At 35.6% G+C, this 16,283-nt stretch overlaps 1 protein-coding gene across 5 annotated transcripts in view; it reads right to left on the reverse strand.

The window, feature by feature from the left end:
* The window catches only part of MEF2C (myocyte enhancer factor 2C), a 175,501-nt gene that overhangs the window by 114,324 nt on the left and 44,894 nt on the right, over positions 1 to 16,283 (reverse strand). For all 5 annotated transcript variants that reach the window (XM_038765868.1, XM_038765867.1, XM_038765865.1 and 2 more), the window contains exon 2: positions 5,358 to 5,553. In XM_038765868.1, coding sequence (XP_038621796.1) covers positions 5,358 to 5,411 — 54 coding nt within the window. In that variant the 5' untranslated portion in view covers positions 5,412 to 5,553. The remainder of the gene's footprint in view (positions 1 to 5,357; positions 5,554 to 16,283) is intronic.

Genomic DNA, 16,283 nt, shown 5'->3' on the forward strand with positions numbered 1-16,283 from the left:
GCTGTCTCAATTTTTTAGTATTTCTCCTTAAACTCAGCTACAACCTAGACAAAAATAGATATCATTTACAGCTCAAATTATTTTCAAAACTGCCAGATTGATGTCTTTACCAAACACGCATATTGTGTTATTTGGCTAAGCTATGATTTCACTGTCTATAGAGTGTTCAATAAAATCTTATGCAGAAGGAGGAAGAAGAGAAGTGAAAAAAAAAAATAAGAATGTCAAATTCCCTTTCCAGGCATCCAACCGCTCCTGCTCCGAACAGTAGAACAGGAGGCTTTGTACACTATTCCAGAGAGTTTGCAATCTGCAACTTGACTTAGTTACATATGGTCCACTGCAAGTGGTAAGTAACAGCTGGTTTCTCACATCTGGCTGGTCAAAGTAATACAAATGAAGAAGGGAATAGATACCAACTCCATGAGGCCATTCTGGCCATGTTAATCAAACACCAATTAATTATTATAACAGAAATCCCTTTACCATTGTGTAGACATCCTAATGAAATAAAATCCTATTAATTCACAATGAGTTGGGGCCAGGCCCTTTTCTCGAATTTCCTGGAACAAAAGGAATTCACCTCTGGAACTGCTATGCACATCGGTGCGCTGCTTATATAAGGGGTTGAGAACTGAAAAAAAAAAACTCTGGCCTTGGAGTCTGGCAACCTGGGTCCTAATTCCAGCTCTGCCACTTGCCTGCTCTGTGTCTCAGTTTCTTCATCTATAAAGTGGGAATTAAATGCTGTCTTCCCTCAAAAACTGTAAGCCCCATGAGAGACAGGAACCGGCTGAACCGCTTACCTTGTGTCTAAACCAGTGCTTAGTACAGTTCTTGGCAGATAGTAAGTGCTTAATAAATGCCACCATTATTATTATTATCATTACTATTAATAATAATAATAATATCTGTGCCCCTTTCACCTGGGTTTGCCCTTGCTAAACTCATCTCTCCCAAACTCTCAGAGTTCACGAGAGGTGGACTGGTTTAGGGGGAAATCTTAGTGGGCCAAAGTTCATGGGTGTGATATGGGTTACTTCTGGCTCGGGCGGTGTCTTCTTCACTCCAAGTTACAAGCAAGCAAAGATCCATTCAGAGCCAATGAGGAGAGATGGAAGCAGAAGAGCTTCTGTTCCTTTAACTCCTTCCCTCATCCTGCTGTTAAGTGTTCATGTGGGATTTCCCGGAATGATTTCAGAGCCAGTTTGGCCCTGTCTCAGATCTGCCTGACATTTATTCAGGTACTGGAAAACTGAGCTGGTGGCTATTTTGCTTTGGGAATCGAGTCAGGATGGCAGTGACCTCGAGCTTGGCTTTCTGGAGAAGAGGCACTTCTGTAATATCGGAATTGATGGCACTTCACTCAAATACATTTTACTAAAACATCTTGCTGAGGCGATTTGCTTTCACCATTAAGAATCAACACCCACTCTTAAATTGGTCTGATGCTCCACAAAATGGATGTTCTGCTCAAGCAAACCAGTTCTCAGTCAGCACATTAGAAGTGGTTAGATTCTTAGGACTATGTTGGCTTAGCCACTTGAGTTTGTGTCCCAATTACTGAACAAATACTCCAATTCAATTTTGCTTACGTACATGTTTAAGTAGGGATAGGCTGGGTTTGCCAGACACCATGGATTTCAGCCTTTAAAATATTTCTTTTCTTGGTCTGGTTTCTGTAAGTTTTATTTCATACATATGCTATATCGTTCAAGTGCCTTTTTCAAATTAGCTTAGAAATTAATTTAGGGATAAGATAATGGTATGATTAGTAATTTGGTATGATTTCACTTCTATATATATGTTGTATATTTCAAGACAACTAAGTGAAATGTGAACCTAACTCTAACATATAATCTCATTTAACATAAGGCAATTGATGGGAATATGCTTCAAGCAAGAAAAGCCAAAAGCCGACAGAAAAGCAGATGAGGTATCGGATTTTAAAGAAATTTGGAAGGCATTTAATGGTCAAATACGTATAAAAGAGAAAGAACGGTCAAAATTCCATCTTGGAATTGATTCTGAGGGTGATAAACTGGAGAAATACTTCATTAAATTGTTTAAAAGTATTGTAACTATTAAAATTATATGATGCTCAGTGTCTCTCAAAATTCTTAAACGGCAAATTGCTTATTAGTGAGTCAAGTATTTCAACTCACAGAATAAGATATGCTCCCATTTTATTTTACTATCTTTCAAACATTCTCATATTCAAAACATTAATTCTCTTTTTAAAAATGGTATTCCTTAAATGCCTGCTATGTGCCAGACACTGTACTAAGCACTGGGTAGAGACAGGACAGTTAGGTTGGACCCAATCCATGTCCCTCATGGGGCTCACAGTCTTAATCCCCACTTTTCAGATAACTGAGGCAGACTTGCCCAAGGTCACATAGTACAGAGGTGCTGGAGCTGGGATTAAAAACCCTGGTCCTCTGACTCCCAATCCTGTATTCTTTCCACCAGGCTACAATGCTTCTCTTCGTCCATTCTTCCCAACTACAAATACAAAGGAATAGTTTTCCTTAGATTGATAGTTCTTTTATTATTTGCGATAACAGATGTACATCAAAACTCAAACTAAAAATATTTAGTTCTCTTTCTGTTGTCTGAAAGCTATATTGCCCATACAAATATTTATTTGAAGTAGTTAATTTTAACTTTTAATATAGAGTATCTTTTATAAATCTTTTTATACATAGACTAAATATCCTATATTTACAGTTAAAATAAACTGTTTCACGTAAGTATAGCTTTCAGAACAAAGAGCTAAATGTTTTTAGTTGAGTATTTTTTATTTCTTATTTTATTTTTATTTTAGTTGAGTGTATCTAGTTGAGTGTATTTTTATTCCAGTGTATTGTAGCCAGACAAGGTGGTCAATTGACTGGAAAATGATACTTCTTTTTAAAATAAAATGACAGGTGATCCACTGCATGGAGCATTGGAATGTTTGCTTGAAAATAAAAGATTATAACTAAAGCAACTTCAAAACATGTTTTTTTAATTTAAGAAAGCATGACAACTTGATTTCAAAGTGGTAAAGGCTGAAAGTGCTTCATGTTATAACACTGCATACAGCTACAGCATCGCTTCTGTGACAGTGAGTGAGACCTGCATTTTGGTTCCACCAAAAACGACTTAAGATCATTCCATTCATTTAAGGTGATGCTTCTTGTACCCTAATGTACAAGAAGGCAAGTGTCTTCTTGTTTCGAAATAACTATATAACATATCCTGGAATATACATCCTAAAATGGCATGTTCTGCTTTTCCCAATTTGATTCGGTGGGATCATAGTTAGGAGTGTAGCATCCCCTCTGAAAGAGATGTGAGGGAAAGAGTGAAAACTACCCTCTCGATAACGCCTCGAATCATCAGGCAGTCCATCCACAAGGTGCAACCAAGAAGACATTTTAAACCCTTTCACTTCACTCGCATAACTAAAAATGGATCAAATTTGTAAGTGAGACTGAATTTGAACACAGCAAATGCTTTTAGGTGTCAGCACTACTGGGTTTTTGTTAGAATTATTAAAAATCTGGAAATAATGCTCTGAGGTTATCTTTTATTTTGAAAGTTTGAAAGTAACGTGAACGATAGAATCTTGACATTCTCAAGAGGGCTAAAATAGTGATCTTTATTAGAGAATGGTAAGTCTGAAGGAAAACTGCTACTTAAAATGATGTTGATGTTCTGCGGATTCAGATGCTAACAAAGTTGGCAACAGAGCTGAGGTGAAACAATCATGGCCTAAACAGTCAATGACATAGGATCATAGGATATTAAAAAAATTCAATCAGTTTTAATTCTAAGCTGTAAACCAATTCATACAATTTTGTTGGTTTTAAATCTGCAGATTTACTGCCTTCTGGTAAGACCACTGCAATAGAAATTTATAAGAAAAACGTATACTGTCATCATAAATTTTGGAAGATTGTTTTTTAAACCAAATTTTCTATTTCAAAAAGTCAAGCCCTGTTTGAAATGCAAAGAAAAGGGCAAGTATATCTGAAAATTAAGAAAAACCAATCTGCAATTTTTATTATATTAAAAGTTATTGAATATGTGTGATGCTCAAAATATAATGGTGATTTCTAACCAATCATGTACCTACATGGAAGAAAATGGATCCCAATTCAATCAACGTTCATCTCCTTTACAAACTCAGCAGGCTAATTCTGGGTCTTAGCTATTCCTCCCTGGGCAAAGCCCCAGCTTGTGTCTTTTCAACTAGGGCTTCAGTAGGATGGGGAAAAAAAATTCAGAAAATTGCAAGCCTATACCTCTCTGACCTCAGGGAGCATCACACTAATCCTAATTTTCCCCTGTTGGAGAATTTCCTTAAAGGTATGCAAAATGCCAAAAGACCGCCAGTAACTCCTTTCAGTTCGTCTCAAATGTCTAGGCTATAACTTCTTTTTCAAGTTTCAAGATCTGGGAAGACTTGGAGTGCAGTCCTACCCACTCACTATTAATGTTTCCTCCGACTTGGGGAAGGTTGGACTGAAGATGTTCTCCCAATTTCATCACTAGGAGGAATAACCTCACAACCTTCTTTCCCCATGTGTGGCCAAGAATATGATTAGCACTTAGGATCCAGTTCTTGACAGTACACTGGCAGAGTCTTACGGAAAAACTGAAGCATTCTGATACACAGATAGTACTTGGGAGAGATTATCTCTATCCCAGTGACTCTCTCAAGGAGTACTCTATGTTTTGGACAATAATATCAATTCTAACTCTATTTGGATGAGTACAATAGCTTCATAGCTTCATCCAAATACAGTTAGAATACACTGATCACTATATCTGTCACTTGTATACCTTAAATGATACCGAAACACAACCATTTATGCTCCTCATATCAGTGGAACAGTAAAGCATTATTGAATCAAGATTTAATGCTACGTACAATTCAGTCTAAATGACACACTTTACAATTGGTTACCTAATCCTGTTAAGTCTTAATTCCTAGTAATATAAAAAGGTTTTAGTTTGGTGAAGTGTTTGATGCAGTGTTTATTAGGTCTTGATTACAGCGCTAAACATGTAATACATGGTGTAGCTCCCACTTGAAATCCATATCCCTTACAAAAGTAAAGTATTTAAAAATTATTTAACTTTTAAGGTCCACATTTTTCCTAGCATGTAAGGATATTTTATGTGTTGAGGAATTTGAACTACTCTTAATAAAATATATTTGGTGTGGTAAATCTAACCCTATTTAATTAACCTAGTATCTCTGTTACATCCCGACAATGCTGATAGTACTTATAATTAGCAAGCTTGGAAATGCAAATCATAAATCCATGGAAACATGATACAAATAAAAATTATATGCTACTCACCTGTCTGTTACGTTCATCCATAATCCTCGTGATCTGAATCTTTTTTCTCCCCATAGTCCCCGTTTTTCTTCTCTCTCTCGTCCCTGAAATTATGTATTTTTTCCTTCTTTTTTCCTTCTCTTTCCCGTTTCCTCAAAACAATCTCCTTCTTCTGCACTTCCACTACTCAGTTCACAGACCCCTGCATTCGTTCCTGCTACAAAAAACAAAAAAAAAATAGAATGTTATGATGAAATTTTTTAAAAGTAAATTAAACACGTGGAAGTTATTATACTTAATTTTATCAAGCAGGTAAACAATATGAAACTGAAAATCAAATGAGGAAAATAAACATTTACTAAAGCTATAATAATAGATCACAACAATTTTACCATAATGATCTTAAAATTCACTCAACCACCAAATTTTCCAAGTAATGTTTAAAAGTTGTTTATTTTAATATCCTCTAACATTTTTTACAGAATTTGGTATCTCTTTATTATTCACTATGCTAATATGAAAAATTATCTAAATCAGAGAGTTAATGAACCTTTCTGTACCTGTGTATGCTAAGTAGGCCAGCTAATTCATTTCTGAAGGGAAAACAATCTTGTGTTTTGACAGCAGAGGTGATAACGTCCCTCGTTATGCAAATAGGATGGACCATTATTAAAGTGCTAGTTGATATATGGAAAATGTCAGATAGTGTAAAGTTAAATCCCTTAATCTTATTTATGTGTTTTTTAAAAATCCCACTATGCTGGGAATTGCAGATATGTAATACAGGACAAATAATTGATAATTCCTCAATTTTTCCTTATGTTTTAAAATCCTAAATAAAAATCTCTCACACTAATAGGAAGCAACATGCTTTCCTGGTACTTAAGAATCCTTCCTCTATTTACCTGAACTGGAAGAGGGGGACAAACCCAATCACTGGAAAGCAACAAAATTTAGGCAACTATGAACATTGCAATGGACAGAGTTGCTTGTCTGGTAAGTGAATTGTGAAATCCACAAAATATAACTGTTGAAAACATAGTGGAATATATGGCAACAATTTCTTCGTGTAACAAAATACAAGATTGCCCTGAGAAATTTACAAAACACTGATAATCTTTGGGAAATAAAGTGTGGAATTAAAGAAAATATCAATGATAAGACAAACATATAAAATAAACACAGAAAGACTGAATGGTATAAAACTAAGCAAATTCCCTCGACTCTCTTTAAAGTCTTAAGCTTTTTATTTATTGCTTTGGACAAACAAATCTGAGTTCATCAGTATAATGATAGTTGAAAAGAAAAAACGTCCAAAATAAATGATTCGCTTATAGAATCTGTAGTCTATTTTATTTCCACAATATTTAAATTTTTAATGAACCTATTTAACTTTATGACTTAGAGTTTCCTTGTTCATTTTAAGATTATGCTCTGACAACTAACCTGATAAATTCCCACAACAAGTTATGTAACACTAAGCCAATGCCCTGGCTATTAAATCTATTAAATGGCGGCAATTCAAAGTTATTGAAGTAGAAAAGCTAATACACATTCAAACGGATTTTCAAATCTCTCCTGATTTCTCTGCACTAACTCGTTGATACTTTATCACCCTGAATAAAGTCTAAAATATTAAGGTTTTTATAGATGAGCTAATTGTAAATGCTATTATGATATAATGAACTCCAGAGAAATGAACAGTGATTAGAATAAACTGTCCATTCCCTATTTGCTAACTGCCTCTGGATAAAACCTCAGGTTTACGGTTGATATGAGACTCATCAGACTAATTTGAGTAACATCATAACTACAAGTGATAAGCAAAATCTATTTCTGCCACTGCCTTTTTAACTGTTGAAATAACTTTCTCTGACTGCTTAATAAAATAGAAACAACACGAATGTTGTGAACACACCTGAACAAAACAGTTACGAATAAACATTTTTGCTGCCATTAGTTAAACAGTGCTAAAAGTATAATTAAAAACAGAATAAAACAGCAAGAAGTCATCTGTCCCCACATGCAATGTTGCCAAACAATAATACATCTATTTTTAGAAACAAGTTTTTAAATAACGTTCAACTGGGTCGCTTTCCTGTGTTTCCTATAGCCTTACCTTGGATACAAACAGCAAGTTAGAATGGTATTTCCCATGCATATGCAGCACCCAAAAGGGACTAACAGGCTTTCGGTGTAACAGTAATGCCAATACACTAATCCACGGCAAATGCATATGGAACAATTTCCTTTCCTTTCAGTCAACTCAAGTCGCTGGCACTATCCGCTTACAGCACTCTGCCTGCCTAAGCTCTTATTCACTTCAAGGTGGAAGGTCACGGTGGACAGATTAGAGAAGTGGTGACAGAGTTAGCGAGGATGAGCGCTGCTTCACAAATCAAGATTTTGAAATGAATGAGCACAAAGGAAAAAAAAAAAAATCACTGAGCTTGAGACTCTCCAGAGCAGGGCACAGAAAACTCTGGGTGAACTAACATTTGGATGAATTTCTCCAGAATCAAATCTACGCATCATCCTTCTCATTCGACAAAGTCTCTTAAGCAGCAGAGAGCAAGGAAATTAATTATTCTCTGGCTCAAAAAGTTTTTCATGTATTGCTCTTGGCAAGGATAAAATCTTTCAAAATATTAAACTGTGGTGAAATATATTGTTGGAAAAATATAATTCTTAATGCCTTGTGCACCATTTATAGAAAGTTATAAACCGCTAGTATTTTTCAACAGTAACATACACATTTCCTAATAATAAGAGAATAAAATATATCTGATGTTAGGGTATGAACTTTCACAATGGACTTTTTATTTTGATTTTCAGAACACAGGACCACATATTGACAAATGGAATAGAAAAATCACATGGGCTGAAGACACACAATGGTAATCAAATGCACCATGAGATGTGTGGCTTTCAAAATCTGAATGATAGGTCACCTCTTTCAAAGGATTGATAATTTATATCAATGAAAATGTAAAAGATTTCACAAAATCAACTATTTCCCACCACCTGTTTGCCTAACTTTAGCCGTCTAGCAGCTTTTCTGACCCCAAATCTTCTCTAGGAAGTACTACAGCAATATCATTTTATTTACTGAACTAAGAAAGAATAACTATACTGTCCTGCAATCAATAAAAAAGTTTTATTCATGCAGAAATAAAGACTACTATTAGTGTAATACAATTTCAGGCAATTCGGGAAACTTTCATTATGTACAATCATCTATAAGCGGTCTTAAAATAATTCCAGAAGCTTTGCAGAGGGAACTTCCCACATAAAAGAACCTTCTGGGATAATGACATAGTGACATGTAAACGATCTGTAATTAAAAAAAAAAAAAAACTACGTGAGTAACACTCTATAGAGTTACAAGCTTCAGTATTTTTCTTTCTTTTTTTGCAAACCCAAATATAAAAAAAAATAAAATCAGACTGCTTACTAAAAGAGGAACTTCATTACGGCAGACTTCGGTTCGCTTTATGATTTGGCATAAGCAGATAGCTGAAGGAAGAGTGATTTGAACCTCAAGAAGGGAAAAAGTTCTTAGGGACAGATGATGCAGGGCATTCATCCACTCTGCAAATAAATGCTCTCCCTCCCTCTCTCCCGCTACCTTCTTTTCTCTCTCTGTCTCTTTAACCCTCCTTGTAACATAGAAGAATCTTGACAGAATGGCAGGAAACACGCACAGAGTGGTCAGGGAAGGATATGATGTCAGTAACCACGAACAATAAAAGGTGTAAAGGTGCTTCCTTCCCTAAACTGTTCCAGAAGAGCAAAATGGGAACCAAAACTCTCCACTTCCTTATCCGAACAGAACTGTCTGAATCTGTTGTGCTGCAACACTCCACACAGAGAGAGGCCTCTGAAAATTTCAGATAAGGGGTAAGGAATATCAGACAGTGAAACAAAGAATATAATTTTATTTTGTAATTCCATTACAAAATGAATATTAACAAAGACAATTTTTTCATTTTTATAGAAGCAGCTTTTTTGATTATAATCAGCTTTGAATTTTCCATACTTAAAAAATTTAACTATAATGTATGTAGATCACACTACCACATTCTACACACCATCACATCTGCATTAAAGAAAATACTGTTTAACATGGAATTAAAATGGGTCAATTTTTACTTTAGTAAAACACTGACAAAAAAGGACATAAACCATTCAAAAAGTGTATCATATACGAATTTAGTTTTCTGTTACCTTATGCTCTATCATATTGTACTCCCAAGTATTTAGTAGAATGCTCTGCACACAGTAAGTGCTCAATAAGTATGACTTAGTAACCATAATCTACATGATCATATAGGTGCTGATATTTAGACCACCAAAGTCTAGTTATGAATACATCAGTGAATCTGAATATGGATGAAGAATTTCATACAAAATATTTCCTTAATATGCACTTAGAGTTTCTATGGCTACATTTAGACTTCTAACATATTAGTGGTAAGGGATACCATGAAGTTTCTGTAGAATGAGAACCACATATCAAACGAATTTGAGTCACATTCAGATTTCAATCATCTACCCACAACTCTTGGATTTGGAAATTAAACACAACCTGAATTCTGATCTAATACCCAGGCTTCCACATAAAAGATATGGAAAGAAATGTATTCTAATTCACTAAATTGTTTTTAGAAAGGCATACATTTGCCACATGCATTTTAACTAACAAACAGTACATCTAAATAAATGATATGAGTACATACATTAAATTGCTAATTCACTGAAATAATTCTATTTATTTCTTCTTCCATAAGACCAACAAACCATCATAATATATAACAAAACAAAAACTAGAGACTGTACATTTGGTTAGTGGCAAAATGGTCATAAACTCACCAGCTGCAGAACTACAAGCATTACCAATTCTAATTCACATATTTTAAACACTCTGTCTAATTTCAGCAGAAAACTTTACACATTGTGGTAAATCTCGATGCACTGGTCTTCATGCTTTACTACAGGTTTTATAAACGTGAAAGAATATAATCATATTTCAGGTAAATGGGAAGAGAATTAATCTTTCTTCCTAAGACTACTTGTAACTTCAAAAGAAATCACCCAATTACTATTCTTGTTCATCTTTACCATAGAGAGCCCGATGTATAGCCATAGTTCTATTAAAACCACTCCATTTCACTATGGACTCTGACAGAAGCAGAATGTTATTTTACAGTAGCTTTGACAGCAAACTGCACTCATCTTAATCAATACTGTTATGACATTTAATTAGCAGAGTTTATGGTATAGTCACCCTTCTCCAGTTATGAAAAGCTAACTGTGATCTCGGAGCCACATGGTCAATTTCCAAATTTATTCTACTTGGTGGCTGATAACAGTATTTAACCTCATCCAAACTGTATCCTTGCCATTTCAAAATTTCAGTGGATAATTGTCTTTTAAAGATCATAAATAGGTATTCCACATAATAATGGAAGAGGTTACCTTGAAATATTTTGTACCCCTAAATATTATTCAGTCTCTAATGACTATTACTAAAATGTATACTATAATTCTGTAGTACAAGGTTTAGAATGATGATCTTCCTTTAACAGATTGAAGGTATCTTCAAAAAGGATCTTGTACTGTAATATCACTCACACGTTCTGAATCTCAAAGAACGTCTCATTCCCTCTCCAGTTTTAAAATGCAACTGGCAAGGCCAGGAATTAAACTCTGGCCCTTGCACAAACTAGATGTTTTAAGTTGACGTACAAGGGATGATGAACATTTTGGGATAATCTATACAGAATTACAATGTAAAATTTAACAGTGGAATAAAAACTATGAAGCTTCCACATCTCAACTGCCTGCCAGGAGACAGCTGCAGGCTCAAAATGCAGAAATGGCAAGGGAAATATATCAATCTTCCCAATGACCACGGCAGCCGAAAACTCAACATTAACGTTTCCATTCGCACGTTAACATCTTTTCCCCAAGGACAAAAGGAGATGAAATGTATGTCAGAAATGTAATAAGTCTAAGAAAGAAACCCCTTTGAAAACACCTGCAATTAGTTAAATATGTGGGAATAACCTGACATAACTGGCGCTGATGGAGCTTACTTGTTTATATTACTAAATTGGGCAGACTTACCCTTTACACAACTGTTTTTGTTACAAACAGATTAATGAACTCAGGGGGCTAAACCAGTTATCACACCATCTCAAATGTCTCTGGTGCATTACTTTTTTAAAAAATTGGCATATATTAAGTGCTTACTTATGTGCCAGGCATTGTTCTAAGCACTGGGATAGATATAAGCTAATCAAGTTGGACACAGTCCATGTCCCACAGAGAGCTCACAGTCTTAAGCCCCATTTTACAGTTGTAGAGAAGTTAAGTGACTTGCCTAAGGTCACACAGCAGAGATGTGGTGGAGCCAGGATTTGGAACCCAGATCCCCGTCTTACAGGTCCATGTTCTTTCCACTAGGCCACGCTGCTTCTCCGGGCAATGTCTTTCAGCTCTTTGACTTGGAATTTAAAGCAGCATTTTCAATGACAATAAATTTCAAATGGGTTCTTCATCAAAAGCGAGCGACTATCTTAGTAACCGTGGTATTTGTCAACCGCTATTCATTCATTCAATCATATTTATTGAGCGCTTACTGTGTGCAGAGCACTGCACTAAGCGCTTGGGAAGTACAAGTTGGCAACATATAGAGACGGTCCCTACCCAACAGTGGGCTCACAGTCTAGAAGTGGGCTCACAGTCTAGAAGTCAAGCACAAGACACAGTCTATGTGTCAAGCACTGCAGTAGAAACAAGGTAATCACTTTGAATAAAGTTCCCACCCCTCTTCAGGTTTCCAGTCTAATTATGAGGGAGAAGAGGTGAAATCCCCATTTCACAGATGAAGAGACTGAGGCAGAGAGGAGCTAAATTCACACTAGCAGGCAAGTGGCAGAACCGGTAATAGAAACCAGCTCTTTTGACTCCCAAACCGTGTGCTTTCCACTAGGTCATGCAGCTTCCTTGTACCGTTCAACCACACTACGGTATTTTTCAGGATTTCATCATCAAACAGAATAATTCAGCTTTTAGCATGGTTTCGTTCTCTGTATTTTCTATAAAACTAAGGGACCAGTCTGCTCTCTACAGAATTTACATTAGTGTAGCAGTATTTATACCCAAAAGGTAAAATACAACATTGACTGAAAGAGCAAAAGCCACCATCTTCTGTTTCAGACTGTCTTCTGATCCCCAGCTGTAACCACTTCATAAGCACATACAGCTGGATTTCTTTCTTATTAAAACAAAGCAGGTTTAGAACTGTGCAACATGAAAAATCCACGTAGGCAGAAATAGTCAGCTCGCAGGCACAGACTCTGCATAATGTACATTAACACTGCTTATAGAAGAAATTTTACAGACTTGCCTTCTCAGTGATAAACCACCTAGGTTGTCCTAAACATCACCTGGTATAGAAAGGAAACAACTTTAACACTTATTTTAGAATATTTTAATATCCTAAGTTTCATGTTTATCACAGAAAAAAAACTGAGAACACGATCGAATTTGTGGTAGTGATTCCTGCTTCCCGGGAACTAATGTTTAGGGAATCCAGGTTTACTAGACTAATATAGAATCGATATTGTAGAATGGATATCAGAAATGCCCGAACATATTTTGGAATTTCTGATTAATCAACATCTAGGGACAGTGAGAATCAGTTGGAGGGAATTTCAGAGACAGCGGATGGAGACAGAGGTACGGATTATCCCCGGTTACCTTTATTGCCGCTACGACCATATTTCCCACCCAACCTAAAATGATTCACTTTGCTGAGGCTCCTTCATCCCAACACTGCTATCATGCAATGAGGTTTTTTTTTTATCTAGTTTTGGTTGGCATGCAGATTTTAGACCTGCCATCTGGTGTAAAACTGCTGCAAGTGGAAAATGATGATAACATGTTTCTCACGGCAGATATAAAGTAATGAATGAAGTTGCGCATCAAAATAGATGATAGGTTTGAGAGTATCAACTAAGTGGCCATTCAACACAATGTCAAGGATGGGATACCACTGGTAAAAAAGGTAATTATGATTATACAGTTTTGTCTATCCTATGATCACATAAAAAGGCCTCATGATGATTTATGCCTTTTGCTAAGCTCTTTCTCTTGAACATTTGTCAAACATTAAATATTTTCAATCCAAGAAATGAAACATCCTTTTGAGTGTTCTCCTTGAATCATAATTTTAAAATATGTCAATAGCCCTTAATTGAAATAATCCTGACGTCACTGTTGTATATTCTACATTAATTATTTTAAGCTTTGGTGTCTCTAGTTACATTTTTGAAGCTCAGAAGTGTCTAATCAATTTCTTCTAAAATCTCGCATGTACCAAAATTCACTGGGTAGGTACCACTGGCCAATACTGAATCTTCAGAAATAAAAGATATTTGATAGTGATACAACATTCAATATGGAACTATACGGTACCTAGTGATTTATCAATTTTCCTATTTCTTCATCTTTTTTGCAGCAACTTAGTCAAGCTAATTAAAGCTTCACCCAAAACCTCATAAAGACAATTTGTTTAACTTCATCCCACTGTGGTCTTTTTTATAAAGAGAATTAAATTTGCTCTTCTGACAGCAATCATTAAATGATCCCAACTGGCCCCAATTAAGACACATGGCTTATAGGACACAAAATCCGGTCAAATGCCAAGTTCTGTTTCATTTGCACATCTTTCTTTACCTTGGCTAATTTTCTTCAAACCGTTAAGCATGTTTTATCAAAGCTAACTGTATGTGTTTGTGGGGCTAGCTCAAAACACCATTCATCAATTTACACATATGTTGAAGTACTGGATAAGGCTTCTGAATTACTCTTTTTGCATCACTGTGGGGGTTTTTCCACTTCAAAAAGAAATCCTAAGATTTATTCATTCGCACTGACCTGACCTACATAAGCTTTTTTAAAATAATGTGCAGACTCATACAAATATAAAATCAATAATTCCATCCTATTTGCATTGTTTACAAGATCTCTTACAACAATGTTATCTAAATTTAAGAGGTTTTGTTGGGACTTGGGCCCTCTGTCTGCATTCCTACTTAAAATAATAATTGTTTTGAGCTTAACTTCTGAAGTTAACCTTTCCCACCCTTAATTTCTGCTCTAATTTTTTCTCATACTTTCAGTAGTAAACTGTGAAACCATGTTCTGTGGGCTTCACATGAACGCAGGCAGCCCCAGGATTTTTGAGCTCATTGATTGTGTGCTTCTCCAGGGAAATGGCTGAATTAATAACAGCCTCAAGAGGCAAAAGTCTCCTATTCACATCTGGCTCTTCTTATTCTAAACTCTTAACACCTGCCTGGAAATTCAACCTATCCCTTGAAGAACAAACAGGGCAGATGTAACTACAGACACTTACTTTATATCAAGGCTTAATTCTACTATATTAATTGCCCAGGAATTGATACTGTTTGACACGATTTCTAAAAGCTTTTCTTTGGTCAGTGTTAGTCATGCTACTTCCCAGGATTTAAATTAACATACTATCTATTATAAACTTAATCAGCACACTGATGGCATATCAGTTCATAGCCCGAACTACATATGTTCATAGATTGTTTTTATGCTTTTTTTTTGGCTAATAGTGAGTTAAATACTGTTAGGATGCTTCGTTTATATTTATTAATCTGTTCAAATGCTCCACTTTTCACTATATGCTTGAAAATGCAATCCCTAAACACTTGAGAGATTCAAAAGGAATGGTAATAAAATGCAATTTTTGTTTGGGGATAGAGCTTGGACAAGTTTCTGAAAGGCTCACTCCCTCTAAACTGAGGAAATATAATTTTTTAGTGGGAAAAATTTTCCCTAAATTTTCCTGGAAAGTTCGAAGTCCTTTCTCTTAGAGGAATAGGTGCTGTGTTAAACAAAAGAGAAATAGTCACAGGTCATTCCTTTAAAATGTTTTTAACTAAAAAAAGCTTTATTAACCACACCAACTGATGGGCTACTTTTTTATGCCTAACAAATGCAACAAAACTCCAGTAAAACAAAACAGATGCTGAGGGCATAAAATATTTCTCACTGTATTCTGGTAATCTCACATAAGATTTGATGTTAATTTTAGAGCAGGCTTCTGCTAAAAAGGGCAAACCCGGCAACAGATTTAGTACAAAGAGCTCAAAATATCCTGTGGAAAAAAAAATCTGTAGAGAAATCAGACCAACCCAAATCCTGCCATTACTCAGCACTGCAGTGACGTGCAGATGTTTGTAGTGGTTTAAGGAGCCAGCAGGGGTTGGAAACTCTACGTACTTGACTTCAACATGATTGCAATTGAACCTCATCAAAGTAAGAGCTCATAATTTGTCACAGAAAACAGCCAATTAACATATGTTAGAAAAAGGCTCCATAAAGATAATATATGATTAAAGACCCAATGCAGCTGTTGGAAATCAAAACTATGCATTTTAAAAAGAAATTCAAGCTTGGGCTTTAGGATGGTTAAAACTGAAAATGGCTACTATGATTTTTATAAATGAGCTGAAAGATATGATTATAATATATCTTCTAGGTTTGGGGGTATGGCAAGGAAGAAGTGAATACTGTAGGTCTATTTACTATGCCTTACTTTTGTGCTGTAAATAATTGAGGCTTTTGCCAAAACTCAGTAGTTACTTTGTTTTAGGGCTATTTTAGAAACAGACATTCATTGTAAGTTAGTTGGCCTTTAGGGATGCACTCTGTAGTCAAGGCAGTCTTCAAAAAAAATACAGCTTCTCCTTATCTGGGCAAGAATACCCTACTGTGAACTCCACATTACCATCACTGGAATTCCTACTTGGATCATATGAAAAGTACTGTTGCAAAAAATATGAAGACTTTCGATTGAGTGGTTTTAACTTTGCGTATTCATTTGGGTCAAGGACAGGAGTGGGG

This window comes from Tachyglossus aculeatus, chromosome 23, assembly GCF_015852505.1.
Source record: "Tachyglossus aculeatus isolate mTacAcu1 chromosome 23, mTacAcu1.pri, whole genome shotgun sequence".
NCBI classification, from domain to species: Eukaryota; Metazoa; Chordata; class Mammalia; order Monotremata; family Tachyglossidae; genus Tachyglossus; species Tachyglossus aculeatus.